Below are 26653 nucleotides of genomic sequence, written 5' to 3'. Positions count from 1 at the left end.
CATCTTTCTCTCGTGATTTGGTTCTCTCTTCACCCTCACCTGTACTGACTCTACAGTATCCCCCTTCACGCATCTTGCTATCTTTATAACCTAGCTTCTCAGTACTTCTATCATTCCCTACCCCTGTATTCCATATATTTTTCGTAATATTCCAGTTTCAAAACGCTACCGGCGCGCTATGTATTGAATTTAATGAGTATATCATTTGACAAATAATCAAACCCGTTTTCAAACATAATCTTGGTATGAATCCATCGCCTAACTGCTTCCCATATGGTATCATCCCATAACGCCAAAATATATATATCATAATACGTCGTTAAAGTCATTAGATCAAGTCATCCCATGGTCATACATAACCAATACTGTAATGTACCTACCTCCTTCGACTTCAATACCCTCTCGCAGTGACAGCTTCAACTGCAAGCAACTCGACTCGGCCGATGTATAGTTTCATAACGTGGCAGACAGGATCGCCCCAGATAAGACCCCTTAACTGCTCGTCAGTCGCAACCTGTGCGACAACGCCCTCACTTAGCCGCTCTTCGACGGTCTTCGCTCGTTTAGTTTTGGAGTTTGAATTTCCTGACCTCAAGATAACAATTTGCCCCGCATTGCTGAGAGTACTTGGCGGAACGTTCCATATTGGACCTGGGGCTTTCGGTTTGTTTGACTTCGAGGACGAGTGGGATGAAGAGCGGCTGGATTTTGCGGAAACCTTGGACGTTTTCGAAATGAGAGACGTATTAGAACCGGTGCCATGCGCCTTGCCGTGCTTTGGGGATGAGCTCTTCGACGATGGAGGATGCTTGCTGGACTCCTTGACTTCTACTGGAGCTGGCGCAACGTAAAGCTCAAGAAGGCTTTTTACGTAGGCTTTATCGGCCCTCGCGACCGGGTCGCCCTCGTTAACGAAAGTTAGGAATACGAACTTCTTAAATTCTGAACCAGAGGGTTTTTGCAATGGGAGTAGCGAGACTGGAGGTGTGCCGAACGTGATACAATGCACTCTCTTAAAACAACCCGTTAGACTATTCAGTTCCGACGACGCGGCTTTGGATGTCGAAAGCATATGCGCGTAAAGAAGAGACGCGACAGCCCCTCCAGCTGAATGGCCGGTGATTAGAAGCGAATACGAACATCGTCGTGGGTCCTCCTCTAAAAGATGACGGAGCCTGGCGGCTACCGGCGAGATCATCTTTCGAGCAACCGACAGGAATCCTGCATGGCAGAAGTTGTTTGGATCGTCCTGGAACTTATTAATACGGCGTCCTGAACTTGCCAAGCGTTCGTGACTTACCAAGAATCCTTTAGGCGCTGTTGGTGCAGTATTCAGATTGACAGACCAATCCATAAAAGTCGCTGTTCCTCGAATGGCGAACACAATTGTGTTCATATGGTCCATCGGAACAGACTTGATGCGCATAGCCTTGGCTCCGGTTCTCCAGTCAGCATCAACGTGAGCGTCTCGTTCTGCCCCTCGCGGATTCTCGTACACTCTTTCCGAGTACTGCGCTGCTAGGCATATTAGGGGATATGTCGGGATATGACTGTTAGATATTAGTGCTGACACGATATGGGGATTGTACTACATCACATACAGGCGGAGGGGAGTTAAATTGGACGACAGCTTCGAGTTTGCATATAATTCCACCTTGGCAAAATAGCCCCGAGAGGAGAGTGACGATGTTATTGCATTCGCTTGCCCCTTGGAGACTTCTTTTGATGCTCCCCTTTTCCCCTTCTTCGCGGGTTCCTTATGTACGACGATATGTTGACGTACCTCAGCGGAAGGCGGAGGTACCGGATGAGACTGATACGAAAACAGATCATTCTCATTCCCAATGTACTTATCCCGATCAATCAACGTCATAACATCGTTGAAGCTGCTACATATTTGGTCATACATTGCAGCACTTTGGTTAAGCATCTGCGTGCCATAGGAATGCCATCTCGGGAGACCGTCATTTAGTATTTGATGGCCTATGTTTCCCGGGAACACTTGCTCTACTACATTGGCGGCCGAGCCGAGCTTGAGTTTGCTAACGGCACAGACCCCATTGCTATGAGGGTACGGGCTTACTACCTGTTGATGAGACGCCGACGGGCTCAAGTAGTAGTGTTGGTTTACAACAATAGGGAGATACGCCTGTTGACTTTGGTACTGAGGGGGAGGAGCTGATCCGGAAGGTAGCGTATTACTCCAACAAGGAGGCGGCGGTAATGGTGGTGGTGGGACCAGAAAACCAGCAGGTTGTCTTGGTGATGGAGTAGTATATGGCTTGTCGTTAGGATGCCATTGTTGTGGTGGTACTTGTGATTGAGATGGATTTGGTGGTACGAACTGGTCGACCTTGGATTGCGAGCTCTCTAGAGTTGGTTTCTTCTTGGATCGGCTAAAGAACCCCATGTTGACTCACTTTCAGACTTTTGTTTTTTCGTATATGTGCGTGGAAAGTATCCTATAATACCAAAGGGACCAATAAGAGAGCTAATCGAGGAGAGGCATCGGACAGATCTTGAAGATAACCATAGGAAGTATGGGCTGAGATACGAGATACGAAATACAAAACACAAAACTGAGGAAATGAGTAACAACTCGATCCGAAAAGTTGAACAAATGAATAAGAAATGACAAGAGGCCATCGTATTTTGTTAAATGTGTGTCACGGCAGTGAGTCTAAACCTACAACACCCGTTCCGAGTTGCTCCAGGCCAATGGAGGCTATCGAAGTTGGTGTACTTCTCAGCGGGTATGCCTTGCCGTTTATAGAATACCGACCATGAATCATAAGAGTTCCGAGTGGTGATTCGCTAGGTGATAATCGCTCAGCCCCAATCATTATTTCAGGGGTGATGGCAGTGGTACCATCGAGGCTGGTCCGGTAGAACAACAGACGAACCACGAGCTTCAGATATAATGAAGATTCGAGCTTATGCAGGTAACCTTGCATGCTTGCCATGCGAGTGGTCTCCGCAAGCTATCGGGGGATGTCTCATTGCAACCCGTTAACTTAGAGAGGTCTATAGGTCTAGATTCTATTATGTACCCTTTGGCAGCTCCTCGAGCTATAATCCCCTATAGCATTTTGGGGTTTAGGACTCCATGCATATGTGTAATGCGGGTAGCCGCCGATAATAAAGGGTTCTGATTAGTAGGATAGAGTGTTGTAATTAAGAGCGAGATAAGAGATTCTAATACGGGATTGGAACGATGTTGACTCGAAGTGACTCGGATGGATTATACGTGCGAAGTGATGAAAAGAGGAAAAGTGGAATTGTACGTGAAAAATTCAGTCTAAGGCAAGTAAGTAATAATGGGGACTTCTTACCGAGGTGTATGTAATAGAGGTACCTCTATAGAAGTTACAGGTACCAAAATTAGCCTTATTCTCTGTGTTACACAGACTCCAAAGGTGGATGAGTTCCAATTAATGCTAACAAAATGAAGCCACAAAAGATCAAGCCTCACTCCAGCCATCTCCTAACCAATATAGGCCTAATTAATCGAGTAATGCAAGGATTACCCCGGTTTGCCTAATCATCAAGAAACATCTCGGGCACCGGATTTGGAGGGTGATTTTATGCGATTACCACAATAGATTAGAAACAGCTTAACCTAATAAGATCCAATGCCTCAATACAGGTACTAGGTTAATACCTATTGCAACCTTTCTCAACAACACATATTTTGATAAATTGAGAGAAATGCCTCTCAAGACGCTATGGACTTTGTCAGTCACCCTCCCCCGTCTAAACTATTTCTACTTTTCGCGACCGAGAATTATTATTATTAACACTCTAGCTTCAGTGGTCGCGCCTCATAGCAAACACCCGCTTGTCCTCGGGGAACTCGAGCAAGGATTCCGCACGGGATCCCATAAGACGTCGACAACGCTTCGAGAAGGAATACGGCCAACTACTAGTGAGCCTAAGCAACCTCTTTTCATCTTCTATCCCTCGGTAATCCTCGGTAATAATAATAATAACCAATTCCTTCACTAGCAAATATGGAGAAACTGCCCAAATATCGCCCGAGACGAAGATGCCGCCGAGAACATTGAACTCCGCCTCCAGGGGCTCACCAATATACTCGCCGATGAATCCCGACGGCCATTACCTCATCCTTGTGTATCCTTCTCCGCTACCAAGCAGATCTACGTTCCGATCGCCAAGATAGCGACATCGTCATACAATGAGTGGATCATTAAGGAAGCCGTCCTATTTTTTGCTACTCTTATCGAAAGTGAGGAGGAGGCCTTCGTCGAAAGTGATGCATTCTCCGCGAGCTTGACCAATCTCCTGGTTCGTATAACGGGCATCAACAGTATTCGATTAATTCCCGAAACCGAAGTCAAGGTTGTCGAGTTGGCGTTTAACATCACCACTAAGATCCGTCTTGAACCCGGTATCCTCCCCGCTTGGTTCAAATCCCACCCCGAGACCCATGCGAATGACGAGAAGACCAAGGACCAGAGGGAGAAGTTTGCCGGAAAGATTCAGAAGCAGGACTTTCCGCTTTTCTATCTATTGATGGACTATATTCATCATGAAGGGAAAATCGGAGACTTCGCTCGGACTGGTCTGTTATACATCATCGAAGCCGCTTCTTCCTCTGTTGCCCTGGAACAGTGGATCGTGGAGAGTGACTTGTCGACCCTGATGGCTACTGGACTTGGCGCGTTATATAGTCAACTAAGTCGGAAGCTTGTTATCGACCATTACCCGGAGAACCTCCCTCCAGTTCTTGCTCTGTCCGATTATCAACATCCTACGTCAACGTTTGAGATTGTTAGTTCTTGCAGCTCGGATTTTCAGCTGCATTTAGAGACATTCCTTTCCCATCTGCTATTCTGGCAGGATGTCCTTAACCACTGTCGATCGGTGGAAGTGAAATCAACTCTCCTCGAGCATTTCCAGGTCATTTTCCTACAACAACTACTGTGAGTATTAATACTGACCTTCGCTATCTCCAATCTAACTTTTTACAAAGGTACCCTTCCCTCTTGGAGTCTTCGGATGTAGATGGAGGCTCGTCAGTGGCTGTCTTAACTTATCTTCGACGTATACTAGAAGCTTTAGATCATCCCGATATGATCAACCTTATCCTTCACTACCTGCTAGCTCTCCCAGATGCGAAGTCGGCCGCGCCGCCCGATGCCGAGCCGTCGGTTAGCGCTGCACGAAAGCGAAAGTCCATGGACCTCGCCACTATGATGGCTACTAAAGTTGAACCTAGCTATACACCCCTACTATTTAATCTAGTTGATTTAATTCGCTCATGCCTGAAGTCTCGGAATCAGCAGACCGTGTGTGTTACGCTTCAGCTCGTGGCGGCGATCCTTAAGCGGCATCATCGATACGCGACTACGACCCTTCTTCACACAGAAGGTATTGATACCAATACTTCTCGTAGAACCGTGGGTGCTCACGAACAAGAAGTCGAGTTTCTCACTACTCTAGCCGGGTCTGTTGGGGGTCAAGACAATTTTAATGAGATATACGAAAACATCCTGAAAGATAGCATGTCGCGTGTAGAAGGCCACCCATGTTCTCTCAAACTGGTTACTCCAAACCTTCCCATAAACAACCCCAAGCTACCAATAATTCCGGATTCCTTGCCTGGAGCACCTGGAGACGTCCCACCCCACACGCTGAGCGCAGAAGATCCTCTGTGGAATAGCATCTTGGACATTCTGGATTCGTTTTTCATCAATCCCGTCGAGATGAACCTATCAGCCACGGAGACTATACTTGACTTAGCGGTATGCGGGTATATATCTATCGAGGGATGGCTTATGCGACATCCAAGAAGATATTCATACGAGGGAGATAGTGATGAATCTACATCTCTCCCCTTTGACCCCGAATTCCCTTCATTTACCGATACTGAGAAGTTGAAAGAGATTGAAAAATGCCGTCGTTGGCCGGTATGGCAGTCATCGGCCTTACCACGTATTCTCACTATTCTAGAGGCGCTTGCTGATCAAGTTGATTATTTCCGGGGTTCGGTACCACGATTCGAGGAACTCTTGCAGCAACGCCGTGAAGCCTTCCAGACGGCTGATACCGTTATATCAAACCAGAATTTTCGGCCAACCTCCACCACGGGAGCCTCTATACCAGATCAAACAAGTCAGGATGGATCCCGCGCGGCATCCCCGCAGCGACCTAGTGCACTTGAAGGGTTTGCGCAGAGAATATTGTCCGAATTTGGAAGTCCAAACCGATCAGGTAGCCCACGTGGGCGGAAGGAAACAATTCGAAGCTCGAGTACGGGATCGGGAATATCAGGGGGGCAAGGGGTTACATCACCAACTCCCAAATCGATACAGCCTCCACCGAAGGAATTTCCTCTAAACTATGATAATCCGTCCAAGAGTGGACTCGCACGGTCGCTCTCGCCTGGGAGTCAGTATTCTGGTAACGATAGTCCGATAGTTAGCGAAGCTGCTGCATTTGCAGCAGTCGATCAAGGGATACTTGCCCGACAAGTAAGCTTACCAGCACAGAAGATCAACCCGATTCTATTAGACTTTGAGCGAAAGAGCGCCAAGGCCACAGCAGATATCGATGAGGAACAAGAAGGTAAAAACGAAGGGGAAGCAGATACCACAGAAGATCAAAATAGCGAAGACGGGAGCGATGTTGCGGACCAATCTATTGCCCCAACACCGCCCGAGACACCACCCGAAGTAAAGACAGTTTCGGTCTCACACATTCTCACCAACGTTATTATCTACCAACAGTTCTTATTGGAGTTGGCGAGCCTGGTTCAGGTCCGGGCAAGTCTGTTCAACGAGGTTAGATTTGCTTAAGTGCAACTACTCAATCGATGATGCGCACGACTATCACGGATGATGGTGATTTTCTTGGCCTCCTTTTCTCGGCACGAAGGAATACCGCATTTTATCGGCGCCGAAGGTTACGTCTTGGCAAGGATTAGACATTTTATCGGCGCCGAAGGTTACGTCTTGGCAAGGATTAGACGGTTTAGGGGAAAGTAGAGCGATGTTTGCATGTCACGGGTTTACGATGCGCATGAGAGTTTGAGAAGAGGAGAAAGACCCTACGCCTGTTGCATGGCCTTGTCGAGCAGTCTTCGTTACTTCTACGCTAGATACCATTTATTATATTCGACTCTCTCGTTTGAGAAGGGGAATATGCTATACCAACACTAGGGAAATGCAATTATGTTGTTGCGCTGTTGCGTATAGATGATTTTAAATCGTGTCCATATTCATACAGTCAGTGTCATTGCCCTAGAGGGATAGGCCCTGATAATCAGTTATTAAAGGCTATAGAATTAACTCACTATTGAACAAAGCCTACAGTTATACGGTGTGATAGAAAATCAATTATAATCCAAGACGAAAGAAGATAATGTCTTAGTTGAGATATTCGAAGATACCATTGTTCTGCTTCGAATCGATGAATAAAACAAGCCAGAGCTGTAATGCCCCCTTTTCGGTGTAAACCAAACTCAAGCTTCCGGACTCGGATCCCTTCAAATCCAAGATGACACAATGGGAAATGTTTAGCTTAATCATTCTAGACAGAGTATAGCATGCACATCTCTTTCTAGATAGAAGCCCAGATAATTTTCTTGGCAAACTTTTACTTCTGTGAATTGGTATGGTGACTTCGCGCCTCTGGTACCAGCCCAATGCCTTTTTGCTCATAGGTATTAGCAAGTATGTCCCCAGGCGCCAGGGAGGTACGGTACATTGTTCACTTAAATTCCATTGTCTGGAATCTTTATACTATTCATGAGATGGTATGTCTTGAGTCTTCATGTCTTGATTTGTGAATACTAATGGGATATGTACTTGCGCCCCTGAATCCATCTTCCATGCTTATCAAGCCTCCTGGACCACCCTTTCATCTTGAGCTACGCCATCATCCTTCACACTGACTTGTTCCAACCACGCTAGCACTTCAGAGCGACGGTCTCCTTCGCATATTCCATTGTAGAGACATGGGATAAATAGTCTCGGGTCAGGTCGGGCCTCAGGAGCAATCTTCTGCCACATCTTCTGGATGAGTTCGAGAGGGACACCTCGATGTAATCCTATCTCGAAAGCTGATGCTCCTGGACATTTTTCTCCATACGGCCAAATTGGCTTGCCATCGCAGCCTGGGTGATTGTTAGGCACGATTGGATCGGCGCCGTGTTCCATCACCTCAAGGACACACTCGTGACCATCGAGGCCGAGGCCGTAGCCGTGGAAGCCGTAGATCAACTTTCCTAACACTGTGCTTGACTTTCGCACAACATTCAAATCGGAACTCTTAGCGTACTTCAAGAGCCTAGCCATAATGTCGAGGCGACGATATTTAGCAGCTGAATGTAACCACCTGGGGTTTAGCTCCGAAAGATTCAACTCAATACGGTCAAATATCTTGTGGCTAAGTTCAGGTTTACCTCTTATAGCACGTATGAATAGGTAATCCAGTTGCTCAGCCGATAAAAGATCGAACCCTTCAATTAACCAGTCCTGCACATACCCACCATTGTCTATGAGGTGTAAGGAGACTTCGTATATGTGATCGGGGTTTTTAGATCTGGCGCCATGATCGCTGAGAACCCCTAAGAAACAATATGATGTTACTGTTGGATAATCGGGGTTGGTCAGTTCTTCCAAAAGATCGTCGAGATAACCGCGGTCAAGCATAGCATCGGTGGCTTTTTTTAAGATCTTGTCCAAGAAATAGGGTTTGATAGCCTCTGAACTGATCGCCCAGTAGAGGAATGACACGCCGTTGCTTAAAATGGTGTCCATTCTGGCACCCCTTTTCAGTACGAGTTCCACCTTCTCGGGAAATTGACGTACGTTCTTATATCCCCACACCAATACGTCTAGAAGGTCGTCCGGATGCGGTTGCTCCTTGCCAAGTATATGCAGGAGATGTGATAATAGACTCACGCTTCCTTTCAGCAATGCCTCTCTCAATGGTGTATGGCCCCACATGTATTTCTTGTGTAGGTCAGCACCAGCGTCGAGAATCCTGTGGAGGAGAGCAATCTGCCTCGGACATTTGTATGTGACCCTTTTCGAGCCGTATATCAGGGCGTGGATAGGGAGCCTGACTCTTGGGCATGGCTGGTCTGGTACAACTTTCGAGCCAGCATCCAGCAACATATTCGCGTGCTTATACTTCGCCCTCGACAGTGCCGACGTAAGTGGGAGCTCACCACCAACTTCACTGTTAACATCGGCCCCAAGCTCCATCAGCCTCTCCAGCATCTTGGTGTCTAGGTCCTCGCTCTCTGAATATTTTACCGCATAGCGTAGGGGAGTAAATCCGCGATAATCAGGTAGATCAACAGATAACCCTGCTTTTTGTGTAAGATACTCCACAACTTGGACCATATTGGTACGCGCCGCCTCATGTAATGCTGATATGGATTTGCCTTCTTGTGTGACGAAGAAAGGATTGGCGCCGTGCGATAATAAAAGTAAAGCCATATCCTGGTTTTTGTTGTCGAAGGCAACTTTTAATGCATCGCACCCTTTCTGAAGAGTGGGAAGTCTATCCACCCACCAATCGGTCGTCGGCCATGCCCTGAAGCGTGGTGCTTCATCATCTGGTGTCAGGCCGCCGTCTTCTGGTTTGGTACCGCGGTCTAGTATCCAGGTAACAATATTGAGGCGATTGTGTGCACAAGCTTCCACCAATACGTTATGCCAAAATTTAGGCTCGATACCAAATGCGACCATGGCCTTCAAAATATGAAGGTTTCCATGCTGTGCCGCATAAGAGGGGGCATGGCTTCTGGCGCGAAGACCATAGGAGAAGAAGATGCTACCTATTGTTCTATTTAGCTGTCGGTTGACGAGGGACAGTCTGGCTAGGTCTTTTTCCTGTAGTATTTCCCAGGAACTGTAGTCTTCTGTTGCAGTTGCGATCATCTGTAGTAACTCGGGAGGGAGATCTAAGAGCTTCGCCATTGTGGTAGATGGATTTAGTTGCTGATGACAACTGAACCGTGGGATAGGGCAGGAGTTCGAGAGGCGTCTTTGAATAAATAAAGATTTGTTTGGAATTAATGTAAGGCGAACAAGTAAAGGAGGAGTGCGATGTTGTTTTGTGTGAAAGTTTTGGTAAGTGGCCAGGCAATGGACGAGTTTATATATATTCTCGCGGCGTGATTCTACTCCTACTATTGTGTAATAGCTGCCGGTAAACGTACCTTACGTGTATACATCAGATAACTACCTAAGTCACATTGGGTATTTGGGATCATATGTGACGCACGCAGTTACGAACTAAAGTACCTAAAACATGATTTACTAGAAATCCTAGATGATTCACGCTTTAAAAGCTTTGTATCCCAAGTGATTGTATTAATTACAGACAATAGTCCGACTATATGAGGCTATCTTTGGACCGTCATAGGTGTGTAAGTACCTGACGATGATAGGTTTAATGTCTACCATAGCAGAGCTTGGTAGGTTCATACAGTTATTCCATAAAATAGAACGCATCAAGCTGATTCATGTGCTCAAGCCAAAAGTAACAATTGTAAAAAAGTAGAATGCTTCTATCCGTGTGGAACGGTTTCGTTCGCAGATACTTTTTGTCAGCGCCCTGCAGAATTCAGTTGATCACCCCTTATGGTTTAAACGAACTCGGTAATAGGAAAGGAAATGGAAAATAATACACCGTGTTTGTACATTAGGTCTCCCGGGCCGCCTCTTCGTCTTGGTTTACCACATCGTCTTCTGCCTCGATCTGCTTCAACCAGGCTACCCAACCGGAGTAATATTCCTCCGCAACGACCTTATCGAGCCACTTCATCCAGAAATCGTAACCACGACGACGCTTGTTGGCACACTGCATGATGAATATTTCTAGGTCTGGTCGGGCTTCGGGAGCAGTTCTATCCCACATTTCTTCGGCAACACTATGTAGGTCATCATGCATTGCAATCTCGAAAGCTGAAACCCCTCTCATATTCCGTGCGACGTCGCGATAATCCTCGCCATAACAAACCGGGTAACTTTTTGGTAGAAACGGATCAGCGCCGTATTCTAAAAGCACATTTAGAGTGTCGTAGAGTTCCCAAATACACATGTAGGTACGCATAGAAGTTGCTAGTGGTGTCAGTCCCTCTGCGGACAAATGATTTACGTCCGTACTCGAGACGCCCTCCAGGAGCCTTCTGATGATGCGTGGCTCGCGCCATCTTGCGGCCATATGTATCCACTCGGGATTTCGATGTAATAGGGGGTCGAATCCAGGTTCAATGCGATCGAGAAGATAATTAACCCATAAAGCAGACTTATGTTTCAGAGCATCTGTCAGTAGGTCAGGTAGATTCTCGTCTGGTATGCCGGAGTCCACTATCGGAAAAAGCGAGTCGGGAACACCATAGTTGGGATTTCGGTAACGTATCGATGTTGTCACAGTGGAACACACGTCGTCGGGGCCCTCAATCGTGGCACCATAGGAGATGAGGATTCCCATGATATCCGCTACACCCTGGTGAAAATTATATTTGCGGGATGTAGCAACTTCTGTGAGAAGGATGTTGAGATATCTCTCATTAAGCATGGAATCGGTTGCCATACCCAAGAGATCGTCCAAGAAGTACGGGTAGAAGATGTTGTGATAATTATCAGCTGCCCACTGAAGCAATGTCCGACCATCTTGTAAAGGAACATCCATTCTACCGCCATATTTGAACAGTTCCTCTACCTTGCCATGAGGAAACCGTATAAGGTCCCAGTTTTGAGTTATAAATTCCAAAAGGTCCATTACGTCTATAGCCCCTTTATCGTTAAGTAGAACTAAGAGGTGCGATGTTATCTCGCAGCTTCCGTTGAGGAATGCTTCTTCTAATGGTGAATGGCCTTGGGGGTATTTTTCCGTTAGGTCCGCACCAGCATCGATCATCCTCTGGAGTATACTCTTTTGTGCCAAAATCTTGGGTTTCGATGTGGCTGATTTTGTACTAAAGATAAGGGCGTGGATGGGGTACTTGGCTTTGCGTGCCGGCTGATCTGGTTTGATTTTCGAGCCAGCATCGAGTAATATTGCTGCATGTCTGTACTTTCCTCTCATAAGAGCCGATGTAAGCGGAATTTCACCGTCGATCTCGGTGTTAACATCTGCCCCAAGTTCTATTAGCTTCCTGATCATTGCAGTATCGGTGTCTGGCGTCTTTATATATCTCATTGCGTATCGAAGGGGAGTGAAATTTTCCAAATCTTGCATGTTAATGGAGAGTCCTGTATCTTTCACGAGATATTCCACTACCCGGATGACGTTGAATCTTGCTGCGTAGTGTAATGCTGATCTGGAGGTGTTCTGTTCCGTAGTGTAAAGAGGATTAGATCCACGGGATAACATCAATAGGCTAGTATCTTCCCTCGATCTTTCCAATGCCGCCCATAATGCTCCGCATCCCCTTAGAGAATCGTCGCCCGATATGTCACACAGTGATGGATGATTGAATGGCGCACCGCGATCCAACAACCATTCGGCAATATCTAGGTACCCATACGAACAAGCCGATTGTAGTAGCTCTTCGAAATAATCCGATCCCATCTCTGACGGTTCTATTTGAAATGAAGCGGCGACTTTCAAAGTGTCCAGGTTCCCACGGCGCACGGCTTCGTCAAGGACACGACACCAATTGTATTCCTCATTTTTCTTATAGAGAATACGGTTGAAAACTTGATAAAGTCGTCGATTGGTTAATGCTAAGCTGGCTATATCGGATTCCTCCAGTATGGTGGATCCGTAAAACGGATTTGAAGTTGAGTCTCCGGACTCAGAAATCATCAGTAGCAGCTCGACGGGAAGATCTGTAAGATTTGCCATAGTGAAGAATAGAAATAACTGTCGGCTTTGATAATCTTGTCGAGGAATAATTTGTCGAGGAATAATTTGTCGAGGAATAATTTGTCGAGGATGATATTCAACTGCTATGATGACTCAAAGCGTTGGAGAATAGGTAAATAAAACTGTTAAGGTTGGATGGCTGGGAGGATAATCAAAAGGTGTGTCAAAGTATGAAAGGTAGTGTTTGATTGTGTCTGGGAACAAATGCTCTAGTCTGTGATTGAAAAATTGAAATTGTTTATATATTCTTGCGGCGTGATTCTTCTAGTACCATGCACAGGCCGTTGATGCCGTTGATGCCGTTGATAAACGCACCTTTGTATATTTCATAACTACCTGAGTCGTATTTGGTACTTGAGATCATATGTGACAGGTAGTTACGAACTAAAGTAAACATGTTTTACTGGTCAGGTTGTAAAAGCATTGTATCCCTAGTGATTATATGAATCACGGTCACGGTCAATAATCCGACTATACGAGGTTGTCTCTGGACCATCATAAGTCCTTGACTGCCTGCTGATGCAAGGTTCAATATCTATGGAAGCTACTTGCGAGGAAGACGTGAGAGATACTCTAAGGGACGTTTCGAATATATATGGGAGGGATACCTTTTTAAAAGCTTTTGACAATACAGTACCTGTGAGTCCGGGAACTGATTATGGATTTATTCGTCTAAATATCCGTCAAAGCAAGCATAGAATATTCAATACAATACACGCAAACAAATAAAGGCCTCGAAAACATTATTATCAAGATACGAAAGAGCGTTACTAGGTATAGAGGGGAGACAATTTGGTTTTCTATGTAATTGTACTATTGATTGTTGTAGATGAGTCCTAAAGACAGGTACCTACCTAGGTACGGAACCAACAGCCCTTAGAACAAACCCGTTAACACAGCGTCGACTAATCTCTACTCATCATTTGCTCTCAACTGTTCCCAGCTCACTAAGCTGCTTCAAGGCATCACGAGCCTTATCCCAAGAGTTATCCCCGTAAAGCGCACTTCTCAGATACGCCAATGTCAACCGCTGAACTGCCCCCAGGAGTTCGGGACTCTCGTCCTGTGTCTCCGCTGTGTCCCAACCACTCACACCACCAAGCCCATGCTTCCCCCCCTTGATCCACAACAGGTCTTTGGGACCTGGTGAAAGGTAATAGCTGTCTGCATGCCAATCGGTGCCGCGAATAGTCAGATGGGGGCTCACGTCTTGGTCTCCACATACAACAAGAGCTGGCGTCTTCATCTCACTGAAGTCAGGCCCATAGAAGGGAATTAGGAGACGCCCATTATCTGAAAGGTCCTCGCCCCCTTTTCCAGTGCCGGTAAGTATCACCCCGGCCTTGATGCGTTTCTCGAACTTCTCAAAGGGGGTCCCGTCGCGTGAGTCCACGTTCTTGGCACCCAAGACCAGACTTGCTGTCCACGCCCCAAGGGAGTGTCCCGCCACGGCAACCTTGGTCTTATCCAACCGCCCCTTCAATCCAGGGACAGCAGCCTCAATGGTGTCAATTTCGTCGAGAATCCTGACTAGGTCCTGAGCACGGTCTTTCCAATAGTACTCGTCGCCTTTAGGGGGTGCTTCAACCGTGATTGATAGAGAGGATAAGTGCGTAGGCTGAATCACTACAAACCCGTGCGCAGCCCAGAATTCAGCAAGAGGGGTATAGCCCTCCAGGGAGTTAAGATGGTTGCTTCGGCCTTGGCCGTGAGAGAGCAGGATTATGGGAAGAGCATTGCCAGTTGCAGGGGCTGTGACTTTCAAGTCCAAGTCAAGGGGTCGGTCTGAGAAGGGTAGAACAATAGGACTGAACGAAAAGACAGGAGTTTGAGGGTTGACGGGGATGTTCTTGGCTGCCCCAATAAGACGGTGTTCGTGAGATCGCATTTTGAATGGATAACTTAGGTAGTTTGTTCAATGAACTTGTCGTAAGTGTTTTTAGTTTTGTGTTTCTGTATCTTGTTTGATGCTGTTCAAGTCGATTTCTAGTCGCCATCTAGGCTTATTATATACACAACTGAGATAACACATGGCCGGTTTTAACAATGGACTTAATATTCTATACCCGTTTACTAAGCTATTCTAGTAACAAGACGATGCATTTGTCAACTTATCGACAAGAGTGAAATGATGAATGATACCAAAACCATGATGTTTCGGACAGCGGATATTATTAGCTCGGTGTTCTTTGAATTCCGGAAAAGTCCGGTATACCGAGCTTGGCATATGTAAGCCCGGCTATAGGATAACATAATTCCAGCACGAACGGAAGAGCAACGGTTTGATATCTTGACTAATTCACCATAACTATACGATACAATTTTGATATGATGATTATTAACATTAGGTCGTGGTTTACATAAGGTTTGTCATGCGGCTGAGCTATCATCACCTCAAATAACTGAAATAACTGAACAAGAAGTGCTTGTACGGATTAAAAGGGGCTTGTATTAAGACCCACAACAGTGAAATCCAGCCAATAATGTCACCAGCATGCTTTGAGATGCCGAATATACAGTCTGCACGCAGGTGATATTTTGTAAACAATATTGTATCACGGCTTGTAAAACAGATATTAAAGGTACGGAGTAACGACATCATTCTGTCTGTTGGTAGTTTAGAAGAATACCGAGTTTATGTTTGATTTGCATTTTTATCTACCAATAATGCCAAGGCTCACCCAGCCAGTGCCATGACCTTTGGATATCGACTTGGTTCAAAAAGAGGGAAAAAAACTCACCAAAGACTTCAAAGTGATACAGACTTTTAATAGTAACGTAACCCCAAGGAGGATTGTTCAGCTGCGTAAAAGAATCTATATTCTCGTAAGATTATCCAATTGTATCATACCATTGGAGTGAGATGTTGATGTCGGTGTATACCCGAACTTTTTGTGATTTAGCCGGCATAAGTCATAGCTAACACGGGTTCTATATAAAGCAATCATATTCTATTTCGGATGAACAAGAAAGTCTCGAACGTGCTGTTACTACGTTGTACCTACTTCAACGTTACCTGCACATGTTACTGGTGTAATTCATCATCACGAATTAGAGGCGGGTATATATTTGCGAACCTTTTTATATAACTTTCTTTCATAGATAGGTTCCTCCCAGTAAGAATTACTTAACACTTGGTACAACCCTGAAGAAAATATCTCTTGATATCGCAACTAGCGAGCGATACGAAGAAATGAAGCTCTCCAACTCGGTATCCGTCGTCCTATCTGGCCTCCTGTGTCAGTCCCATCTTGCGCTTTCGGAAGATCCGCCATTACCTCCGTGGTACCCCCTCAAACCTTGGGAAATCTCCTCATTCCAGTACCGTAGCCCCCGTGTCGGCCCATACGGCACCAATGCCACGAGCCTGAATATCACCATCTCAAATCCTAGCAGGATACCAGCGGGACCTGCACCACACGCCTCGGGAGGTGGTTATGTTGTTTTCGACAACAGCACGGCACAGTGTTCAGTGCACTGGAAATTCGACGATAGGACGCCGTACGGACATACTAAGGACACTTGCTCCGCTCCAACGTCCGGTGCGACGACGCCTAACTGGAATATAACGATTAATGAGATTCAACCCGGCTATTACATGGATTACTCTTTTTCGCTAGCGTATCATCTATACGCGTATGGGAACGATTTTTACAAGTTGTTATCGGGACATATCCGCCTTCAGCCCGAAGAAGACTTGGAGGGCGGATGCGATGAGAATGATATCTGCTCGTATACTTTGAAGGATGGAAGTACCCCGCTTTTGATACAACCAGTATTGGAGGAATGCAGATATGCTTGTGGATAGAGAGTCTGCTTTATAGATTTATCGAGAAGTAAATTTCAAGATGTCCTGAGAAGGAATCATCTAACCGACCCCTTTTGTCAAGGGACCCTATGATATAGTCTTACAACTCGGCAAAACATATCTGTTCTTGATTTAGGGCGCACTATGTTAAGGTAGATAGATGCCAGATAAGTAAGGTAGTTAGATCATGAACCACCCCCCGGTCATAACAGTCCTGAGCGGGGTTAGCCGAAGATAAGACAGCTATATCAGTGAGGAGATCCCCAAGTCGTGCAAGATGACTCGGTTTTTTTCTTTTATAACTCATGTCCAAGTGTAAGGGCTATATAATATGAATATCAACCGATTAGCATTTGCGCAGCGCCATGAGCGGACGCCGGAGGAGCGCGATCTCGTTCGGAGACTGGACATCTTCCTTATGACTTTCGGATGCGTGTCCCAGGGTTGGTTAATTGCCTAGATTCCCTATAGGACACATAGATCGGCTAACAGATAATTCTATTTCAGTTATCAAATGTAAGACTCTAACTAGCAATTCGTAATAGAGTAGCGGGATATCTAATATTTCAAAGATCTCGACCAACAAAACATTAGCAACGCTTATGTTTCAGGGATGAAGGAAGACCTTCAACTAAACGGCAATGAGCTTAACTAGTAAGTTAACAGTGGTCTACGTGAAGTTGATTGAGTCAGCTAACTTCGCGCAGCTTCACTACATATTTCAGTGTTGCATATTGTATAATGTTGATTCCATCTCAAATTATTCTCACGTACGTACGGCCAAGTTACTGGCTGTCTGGATTAGAGATATGTTGGGGCGTTATTACAGGCCTTATTGCTCTGGTTCATAATGCGAAACAGGTTTACATCCTTCGTGTCTTCCTCGGACTTTGTGAGAGTTCCGCTTGGCCTGGAATGATGACATTATTTAGTAAGACTTCTCTTCATTTTCCCTCGTCTTTATTGTACTCCAGTGATACTTACCTTACTATACATATAGTGCATTGGTATACACCTTCGGAACTCGCTAAGAGAATGGGATTCTACCATTCTTGCCAAGCAATAGGATCTATGATGTCTGGAGCATTGCAAGTCGCCATCATCGATACTCTCCACGATACGAACGGTCTAGCCGGATGGCGTTGGCTATTCATCATCAACGGAATCATGACGGTAGCTGTGGGCGTCCTAGGTTTCTTTTTATTACCAGATCTGCCAAATCGCGTCAATCCTAGAGCATTTTGGTTTAAAAAGGAGCACGCCAAACTTGCGATGGAACGCTTGGAACGTTACGGTCGAGCCGAACCGAAGAAGATGACTTGGGCTGGTGCAAAGTGCGTAATCCTCCCTAACACCCTTAAAGCACCCTAAGCAGCTCTAATTGAATATAGGCGCACTTTATTTAACTGGGTGACTTACTTTATTCCAGTCTTATACATTGCGACAGTGCTGGCGCCGTGGGGATACGCTTACTTCAATCTGTTCTTGAAAAGTTTGAAGAATCCCGATGGTACACCCGTCTGGTCTACATCTCAAGTTAATGCCATTCCGATTGGTGGTAGTGCTATAAACGTCGTCTTTGGTATATGCGCGTCTATTACCCCTTTTTAGCCAAGCTAATTGTATTTCCAGTCTGGATTTGGGCAATCTTATCTGATCTCTTGAGGACGCGATGGTCCCTGATCGTAGCGCAAGGTAAGTAAATTTCACAGAATCGAACGTGTAATTCCCCCGAAACTGATATATATCTGCCTAATGCAGCTGTTATCGGACTTGTCCCATGTATTGCTATGAGCATATGGACTTCACATCCGGACACGACACCATTAGCTACCGCATACGCAAGTTACTTTATCTCGTATCTAACATTAGGAACTGCGCCTCTAATCATGGCTTGGCTGTCTGATTTGTCAGTTTATGTCCTGAACTATTTATCGGTATAGCAACTAAAGCCTCATAGATTACCGCAAGATCCGGAGGCCAGGACACTGGTTGTCGGAATTGCTATCGCAACGTATTATGCAGTCTCAGCATGGAGCCAAGTCCTAGTTTGGCCCGCTGTCCAGGCCCCTTATTGTAAGTCCCCTAGGGTTAATCTTATTGAATAAGGAGTAGTACTAACGTAGACAAGATAAATATGGCTGGCAATCATCTATTGCGCTCTGGGTTTTAGTCATTATAATGACCTGTGTTCTACGATATATTGATTTTAAATATCTCCTGTAAGATATCCTTTGTATGCCTCAAACGAGGGGTTTTGCTAACTCTTGAATTAGGCCACAGCGAGAAGAGTTTCATGCAACTCTCATTGTGGGCTCAAAACCACAAAGCCCTGAACCAGTGGACCCCGAACCGGACATTGGAGATAGACCCAAGACACCAAAGACGCTTCCAACGGTCGCTTAAGTACAATGGTAGAATACATTGACCAGGCATTTCCTGAGAATATCTATGACTTTGTGAAAAGCTGTCGGTTAAATATAAATACAAGTGGCAAGCTGTGTTATGCTATAAATAGGACTCAAGTGACTGGTATTCTCATATGCTCGAAAAACCGTAGGTACCTGTCATTTGCGACCTTGGGTCGTTCCTATCTATCACGGCCAAAGTAACTTAAATAAGAAGTTCTCAATGGGGCTGTCAGGTTTATACCCTGGATGAATGCCATATATAGAATGAATGTCCGAATAGATAGAATTGGACTATCTTCCACCTTCTTACGAGGACGCTGCGCGCCATTTATATACTTAATCCTAGTAGCCTCACCCCTGAATTTACCCCTAATCCACTTATACCCTAATAGAACATACTCATTCACTACTAATATAAGGAGGTAGCTATCATTATCAACAAAATACGCCATGTCCTCGTAATCCATAATAAAAAAAATCCCCAAATAAATCATCCTCAGTACCTAGTAGTCATAATCATACCTGAAAGATTTACCTACTGTTAAACTTGTCATTCGTTCTGTTTCCAAATCCCTTGCCAAACATGGCTCTAACAATAGCCCATTTGCACCCAAATCCTGCTCCATAGATATATCAATGGTTCATGTCGCGGCTAAGAGGCATTCATGAGACTCATCTTATCCTCACTATCGTCGCTATCGGTTTCCGATACTTCTTCAATAATTCTCTTTAGTTTTGAACCAAAAAATAGGCCTCCACCACCATGATCATCAAAATTGTCATCCCAGCGTCTTGGTCGATTGGGATTGCGTATTATAGCAAAGAGAGCCTTGTCTTTCGCGAACCATTTACGGTGTAGCCTTAGGACACTGGCGGCAGCCTGATGGCCATTTCGCTCCGCAATTGCAACGGCTTGGAGATAATGCCAACGCCATTTTCCAGTGGTAATTGCTCCGGAAGATAAGAGAAGCTGGATCATGTCTATTCTTCCATTCTCAGCTGCAGATTCCAGTGCAGATAGATCTCCAAATGCGAACCGATCTGGGTTAACGTTCGCCCCAAGGTCAATTAACTGTTTTGCGAGGCCTAGGTATCCTTTCCGGCACGCTATTTGAAGCGCAGTACCCTTGTAAACTAGCCCGGCGGCGGCATTTACATTCGGGCTGTTCTTCAACAGTAAATTCCAGATACCTGTATGGCCTTTTCCAATGGCTGTTTGGAGGGGATTGTCATGCTGTTCGACAGCATTACGTCTTGCGGGCTGATAATATTTTGCATTGATATTTTCGCCTGCTTCTAGGAGGGTCTTTACCATCTCCATATTCCCGATCGAAATTGCTTTGGAGAGGATGCCGCGACCGAATGGCTGCTGATTTCCTGATAGAAGCTCTTTCACAAGTGCCAAATCTCCTGTTTCTATTGCTGAGCATAAAACTCGTGTATCTGCCTTGCATCCGCGGCTTAATAGTAAAGCTCTAGCCTGGGGGGACTTGAGAGTAAATATCAACGGTGATGTCTCAACAAAGCCTTCAGGGTCTTTCAAACCGATAGGTTTGAGTGAGCACACAACAGTAGGGTCAAAAACCAAAGAACCCTTATTGGGCTGGTTGATTCTCACAACTTGTGACGGTGTGATCTTTCCCAAAAGCAACTCAAACAGTTGCATATTTTCATACCAGGATGCAATTCCCAAAGCTATCATTTCTATGTTCATCGACATCTTTTGCTGTGGGATACGTTTCAATAGTTGATCAACAATATCCATCGCTTTTTTATCCCTAGTTTCACATGCCAGAAGAGTAGCAAGACAAAGTGCACTCTCATTATATGCATCTGGGCATAGGTCTAGGACTTTCTGAATTATAGCCATGTCGCGACTTAAACATGCCGCGTGAATCATGGTCCACTTCTGATCTTGAGAGGTGAAACGGCTTCTATATGAATAATATAGATCGTTGATATGGAGGTAATCATCCGGGCAAAGAATACGTTCTGCAAGCTCCCAGTCACCCAGAATGACGGCCAGGACGGCTTCCCTTCCGGCTGGTTTATAACCTCGATCCAGTAAAACTCTAGCCGCTTTTGCACGTGAGGATTTCTCTGCTTCGTTGGTCCAAGTATCGGTTGAAAGAACACTCTCAAGCAGTGTTACCCCCCCTGGGCCTTTTTCATTGGGATCTTGGCCATTATCTAGCAAAAATGACAAAAGCTCGAAATCTTTGAAACTTCCAGCCGCCTCAAATGCTGTCCAACGTGGGATCATGGCTCCGTTCGAAACTAAGTATCGATATGTACCTGATATTCCGGAATTGAACATTGCTGCACCAACAGGAGTAACACAGATAAGAGGTAGGGATTTTCTATTACAGGATTTGTTGTAGATCGAAAAGGGATGACCACCAAGCCCAATATAATGGTGGTTATCACAATCGATGCTAACACCTGATTGATGCAAAAATTTAACCACATCCAAATGATCTCTATAGGCTGCAAGGTGTAGAGGAGAGGGTGTTTTGATAGTAGACCCCAAATAAATATACCTCCAGGACCAAGATTCAACCGATGCACCCCGTTCAAGAAGCATACGACAGGTGTGTAAATGGCCCCAGAATGCTGCAAGGCTCAAAGCAGTGTAGCCAAGATCGTTAGTAGCATTGACATCAATTCCTTGGTCTAGAAGTAAAGTCAAGACTGTGTTATAACCCCTCCCAGCGGCTATAAGCAGAGTTTCAACCAGGATGCACCGATTTGCGTCAATGATCTGATATTGCTCTTGTAATTGGAACAATAGATAACGAACTATCGAGAAAACGTCCAGTTCAGGTGATATACCAGCTGCACATCCTAGAATAGTATGGATGTTTGTGAAGCCTTTGATGGGTTCTTCGGGGCTAAGCCTAAGCCTATCCTCCAGGGTGCACCAACCGTCAATCTTTGCTCCGTATCTGAGTAGTAATTTAACCACCGAAAGGTCCTTGCGATAGATTGCAGCACTGAGTGGGTACAACCCTATGGCAGTATCGAATGCGTTCAGCTCGGCACCGCCCCTGAGCAATGCCTCAATAAGATCAAATCTTTGCGCATACTCATCAGCGCTGATCGCTATTATTAAGGGAAGTCTCTGTTTGACGGTATATCTTTTAGGTATAAGGTTAGGGTCGGCTCCTTTGCTCAATAGCACCAGGGCGAGGTCTACTTCTTGATACAAGACCGCCGCATGTAAACTTGTGTCAATAGTATCACTGCCTATAGAAACTAGAACATTTGGATCTTGCCCGGAAGACAGTAGCCACTTGATCAGTGCTCGCGTTCCTTCTTGCACATCCCTTGGTCGTTGTAGATTGGGATGAAATCCAGCTTGAAAAGCTATCCGATAGAGCTTTTCGGCAACAGCTATAGCCGTAATATCTGTAGTCTCTTTCGACTCAAGAGGCTTACTCATGATTCCCGATATATGGAATAGGTTGAGGACTGTGGGCCATATTTCTATGAGTTCATCGGTGTCGAGATTATTCGATAGCCGAAATATGATGATCATGATAAGTTGCTCTAGTCGTTGGTTGTCCAATCCTTGGATGATACTCTGTGTTCGGCTTAGAATTTCGTCCGGATATGCTTCAGGCATGAAGCATCGCATCCCCGAGGCCAGGTGCGATATTACTAGAGGCGAATCATCATGATTCCGGCGGACGATTCCTTCAATATCCCCAGGGATTGAATGTCGAGTTAAGAGATGAAGGATATCATTGGTGCATTGCGTTAAAATCGATGGTCTCGGTGAAATTGCTACACAGTAATTTGTTAGTCTTCATGATTATATGGTAAAAGGAGCATATACTTACGAAACGCAAGTTGGAGTCGGAATTTGAACCACGGAAGTTCGTATGGCCAAGAAACTTCCATTTCGGATGAATGGGGAGAGAGGACAGATATTGCCATCCCTTCGGGTGCTATTGGACTAGTAGGACCTAAGAAATCTTTCTCATTAGAATCTGGATGAGTTGACAGACTAGAATATTTTCGAACTCGCCTTGTTGGATTCTTTCGAGAGTACTTAACTGGTTGCGGCTGATCTCTTTGGCCACTTCTATGGCGCCATAAACTTTCCCGTCGATTACTACCTTACTCTCCTTACCCCGACCCCGTCGTTTCGTGACGCGGTGTCCCACGTAACGCCAAATATCCTCACTCTGGCCTTTGCGAAGCTTCCTTCTGATATTCCAATTCTGCAGCTGGTATTCAAGCTGACTCTTGCTAGTTTCTGTTAGATCGGTTATTCGTGTGACTGGGCGGAAGCATAGGTACCTTGCATGGAAGTTCTGGGACCGTAACCACTCGAGTATGTCGGAGTTACTGCGTTTTTCTGAATGTATCATGGTGTTTATGTGGTGCTTGTAAGGCAGCCAGTCGGCTTCAGTCTTACGTGTCGAGGCCATCGTGTTATTGAAGACACGGATGTAGGTGAAAGAGATGGATCATGAGGGTCATCAGAGAATTGAAAGTTCATTTCTGTCCGGGATAAGAGAGATGATTTTATAAGCTCACTCTTCCCAGAGCCTTGTATCAGGTCGTGGCATTGCATAATATTTAAAGCTGTGTAACACTGAAGTTGAAGTTCGGATTGGACAATACCAATACCAAAATTACATGATCACCCCCTAACCCCAGGTAACCAAGAAACCCAAGATCTAAGCCGCGTTCATTAATTAAATTCCTATTGGGCATTTCCAATACTAGAATCCACACCTCCTGTACCTCCTTTAGAACATGCATATCCCAGAGCCTTGCTACGAGGCGTGATAGGTCGAATCCAGTATCAGAAAGTTAGAGCAACTATGTAGGTCTTTAATTGGTCGCAGACAATACCTTACTGCAAGCCACGAGTAAGCCTGTAGGTACGAATTAACTGGCAATCGTGTACAAGGCGAAATGCGAGAGATTGGTGCGCATCTCGTTGCGCAGCTCGTTGCGATCACCCTCCAAGTTATAAAAGGAAGTAAATAGGATATGGCATTTCTGAGGTTATAGATTCCTTTTCTCATCATTCTTTCCAGTATTGTCAGTCACTCAAGGTTTCCCTTTACCAAATACCGTGGACGTTCATCAACTTTACATAGTCCTCTTTGCTGGCAGGTCTTTCATGATGACGACGAGCTTGACATTTGAAGCGATAATCGGGCTGGTGACTCTTATTATTGGCCTTCCCACAGCTCTCCTATCACTGTTTGAGTGGAAGCGTAAACTTCGCCACCGATATACAAACCGTATGTTGATTTGCCTACCTGTTCGTATATAGGAGTCTGAGAATGTGCCTAGCTAACTGAGCGTTATGATTACATCCAGGGCAGCTTCAGTATTTTCCCCAGCATACGAGTATACCGTCGAATGAATTCCAGCGCGCAAGTTTAACTGAGTCCGGTGTCTCGATGACCCTAGGCGTGTACACACTAGTCGAGATTCGTGGAGGACACGGTCGAGGAGTGGATGCCGATGGAGGTATACCTCGAGCAAGAGGTAGTCGGGCGATTGAGCCTTGACCGAATGGATACTATACTGGTGTAATTGTTCGTACTTCAAATACCTAAGAATTAAAATTATGGTTTGCTATTATTCGCCGAGTCGCCTATTCCTCACGCTACCTCCATTGTCAGGATTAGTGCCCTTTTGAGGTGAATCATGCACAAAGTAAATGTCTAGGGTAGGTAGACCAAATAGTGATTGTATTGAATTTAATAACACCTGGCCTTCTAACCTTTGACGAGGGCGCTTCGCGCCTCTTATATAGTCGTAGCAGACCCTTGTAGCCACCCTGACAGTAGGTAATGGCTTCTGACAATGGTAGGGGATGTGTAGTTTGTCACCCAATTATTCAGACGTGACAAACGGATTGATTATGGGATGAAAAAGACTCCTAAGCTACTATAATACACTTACATGTATTAGTTTCTTTAGGTACTCATCGCACACATCCCCCTCTACCCCTGAATTTGCTTCCGGGGGTACCTACCAGGATGACAAGGCTACCTAAGTTAATACTTCGTAGAATAAAGTAACATTAGGTACATTCACTTATTTAGGATATAGCTGTATCCCTATCTCACCTATTTTAAGTACCTAGATAGTGACCTAGGCGGGGATACACAGTAAATAAAATTGTCAAAGAAAAGGAGAAAGGCTCAACGAATAACTCTAATAGGTACTTTCATATATTCACGAGTATAAGATGCATCTAGCTATTATCGTCGAGTTAAGAGAATTCCAAACCCAGAGTCCTCGCCTTCGTTCCAAGAGTAGACAATTCCGAAGCGCCGGGTGGCAACCGACCCGAAACTCGTTTTTGCTATTACTAACGCCCTAAACATGTCTTCCTTACTCTAACACAACGCAAATCAGAGTCAACCTCCAGGAGCAATGGACCGAGAAAGGCCGCGCAAGCATCCTCCATTAGAAAATGATACTTAGTAACCTTGAGATGCTTGTGATAGAGGGCACTTAGAACTTTCTTAAATATTAATGTCTAAGGTACCTATGGGCAGGTAAGATCATTTTTGGGAAGTAGTCCGATGGATGTCAGGGTATAGTGGGTCAGGGTGTCTACAGGGGGTCTTTATGACTACCTATATAAGAGAGGCGAAGCGCCCTCGTCAGAGGTTAGAAGGCCAGGCGTTGCTAAGTTCAATACAATCACTACCTGGTCTACCTACCCTAGACATTCACTCTGTGCATAATTCACCTCAAAAGGGCACTAATCCTGACACCTACTATCATTGCTTAAACTTGATCATGACGTGTTGGAGTGTAGTATCCCTAGAACTACGAATATATAAATATGCCAGAGTCCTAGTGATATCACTCTCTCCTCGACAAACCCTTTCCCTACAACAATCTACCTACCAAACTCCACGAAGAATTACGTGATACCTAGAAATATTCCGAACTACCTTTTTTTCTCGACCATCATGGAGACGGGAATCATTGCCAAACTCTCAGACATAAGGCAACACGTCGAGTCGAACTTCGCTACCGAAGGCATTTTAAGCGCCCGGAGATATAATGAATTAATCACCCTCATCTCGGAAATTGACTCGCACCAGCGCAGGCTCCTTACCATAAAGGGGTCGCTGGACGCTGGCTCCTCGCGCTATAAGACCTGTGTTGATGGGATAAATGAGGCTGATAATCTCCGGCGCTTCATTAACGCGATCATATACAGAAGCACCGAGTTGGAAGCGGAGAAGGCAAAAGCGGGGAAATAAGCCATCGGGAGGCAAGCACTCATCGGCATCAGGGCTGCCTTATTGAAAAATATTTAAGGGGGCCGAAGCGGTTCGTGCGCCTCTAGGAGGACTTCCCCCCTCTTAGTTATGAGATGCTTTGCCAAATACTTAGTAGGGCATTATATGCCACACCACCTTGCCCAGCCACCAGTTGGGACTTGCTTTCTTAATTGACATGCATTGATATCTTAACCACTTTTAACAGCATTTGATTTGGTGGTACCGGCCTCAGCTATCACTCAAGCGGCTTGTAGCTGTTGTGGCACTCGTTGCTTGATCAGTCCAACGATATAGGCATGAAAACC

The 26653-nt window shown here is 45.3% G+C and overlaps 9 protein-coding genes across 9 annotated transcripts; 4 read left to right on the top strand and 5 right to left on the bottom strand.

The window, feature by feature from the left end:
- Window position 1: 1 nt before the first annotated feature.
- On the bottom strand, window positions 2–2645 carry F5Y00DRAFT_187451 (alpha/beta-hydrolase). The gene is made up of 3 exons (XM_048005112.1): window positions 1602–2645; window positions 1301–1550; window positions 2–1249 (listed from the first exon to the last, which is right to left on the bottom strand). The coding sequence occupies exons 1-3, from the start codon at window positions 2408–2410 to the stop codon at window positions 392–394; spliced, it is 1917 nt and encodes a 638-aa protein (XP_047860730.1). The 5' UTR covers window positions 2411–2645; the 3' UTR covers window positions 2–391.
- Window positions 2646–3577: 932 nt separating this feature from the next.
- Window positions 3578–7327, top strand: F5Y00DRAFT_247944 (Retinoic acid induced 16-like protein-domain-containing protein). The gene is made up of 4 exons (XM_048009349.1): window positions 3578–3734; window positions 3812–3925; window positions 4006–4943; window positions 4994–7327. Exons 1-4 carry the CDS (start codon window positions 3726–3728, stop codon window positions 6816–6818), a joined length of 2886 nt encoding a protein of 961 aa, XP_047860729.1. The 5' UTR covers window positions 3578–3725; the 3' UTR covers window positions 6819–7327.
- A 532-nt stretch (window positions 7328–7859) lies between these two features.
- F5Y00DRAFT_273558 (ankyrin) lies at window positions 7860–9953 on the bottom strand (the record flags this gene model as incomplete). The annotated part of the gene is made up of 1 exon (XM_048013202.1): window positions 7860–9953. One exon carries the CDS (start codon window positions 9951–9953, stop codon window positions 7860–7862), a length of 2094 nt encoding a protein of 697 aa, XP_047860728.1.
- Window positions 9954–10680: 727 nt separating this feature from the next.
- F5Y00DRAFT_266221 (ankyrin) lies at window positions 10681–12831 on the bottom strand (the record flags this gene model as incomplete). The annotated part of the gene is made up of 1 exon (XM_048011912.1): window positions 10681–12831. One exon carries the CDS (start codon window positions 12829–12831, stop codon window positions 10681–10683), a length of 2151 nt encoding a protein of 716 aa, XP_047860727.1.
- Window positions 12832–13771: 940 nt separating this feature from the next.
- Window positions 13772–15001, bottom strand: F5Y00DRAFT_273556 (alpha/beta-hydrolase; the record flags this gene model as incomplete). The annotated part of the gene is made up of 1 exon (XM_048013201.1): window positions 13772–15001. The coding sequence occupies exon 1, from the start codon at window positions 14738–14740 to the stop codon at window positions 13772–13774; it is 969 nt and encodes a 322-aa protein (XP_047860726.1). The 5' UTR covers window positions 14741–15001.
- Window positions 15002–15961: 960 nt separating this feature from the next.
- On the top strand, window positions 15962–16726 carry F5Y00DRAFT_187419 (uncharacterized protein). Its single transcript, XM_048005110.1, has one exon. The coding sequence runs from the start codon at window positions 16046–16048 to the stop codon at window positions 16658–16660; it is 615 nt and encodes a 204-aa protein (XP_047860725.1). The 5' UTR covers window positions 15962–16045; the 3' UTR covers window positions 16661–16726.
- A 254-nt stretch (window positions 16727–16980) lies between these two features.
- On the top strand, window positions 16981–19133 carry F5Y00DRAFT_187417 (putative allantoate permease). The gene is made up of 11 exons (XM_048005109.1): window positions 16981–17103; window positions 17168–17176; window positions 17233–17314; window positions 17368–17591; window positions 17661–17994; window positions 18052–18242; window positions 18293–18355; window positions 18422–18569; window positions 18621–18736; window positions 18792–18882; window positions 18937–19133. Exons 1-11 carry the CDS (start codon window positions 16992–16994, stop codon window positions 19064–19066), a joined length of 1500 nt encoding a protein of 499 aa, XP_047860724.1. The 5' UTR covers window positions 16981–16991; the 3' UTR covers window positions 19067–19133.
- Window positions 19134–19458: 325 nt separating this feature from the next.
- On the bottom strand, window positions 19459–23507 carry F5Y00DRAFT_273554 (ankyrin repeat-containing domain protein; the record flags this gene model as incomplete). The annotated part of the gene is made up of 4 exons (XM_048013200.1): window positions 19459–22857; window positions 22914–23029; window positions 23098–23325; window positions 23377–23507. 4 exons carry the CDS (start codon window positions 23505–23507, stop codon window positions 19724–19726), a joined length of 3609 nt encoding a protein of 1202 aa, XP_047860723.1. The 3' UTR covers window positions 19459–19723.
- A 707-nt stretch (window positions 23508–24214) lies between these two features.
- F5Y00DRAFT_266216 (uncharacterized protein) lies at window positions 24215–24608 on the top strand (the record flags this gene model as incomplete). The annotated part of the gene is made up of 2 exons (XM_048011911.1): window positions 24215–24335; window positions 24415–24608. 2 exons carry the CDS (start codon window positions 24215–24217, stop codon window positions 24606–24608), a joined length of 315 nt encoding a protein of 104 aa, XP_047860722.1.
- Window positions 24609–26653: the final 2045 nt, after the last annotated feature.

The sequence above is a fragment of the Daldinia vernicosa genome (assembly GCF_022497035.1).
Source record: "Daldinia vernicosa strain CBS 139.73 unplaced genomic scaffold F5Y00scaffold_67, whole genome shotgun sequence".
Taxonomy (NCBI): Eukaryota; Fungi; Ascomycota; class Sordariomycetes; order Xylariales; family Hypoxylaceae; genus Daldinia; species Daldinia vernicosa.
Note: the sequence above shows the minus strand (reverse complement) of the source record. Positions and strands in the feature narration are given on the sequence as shown.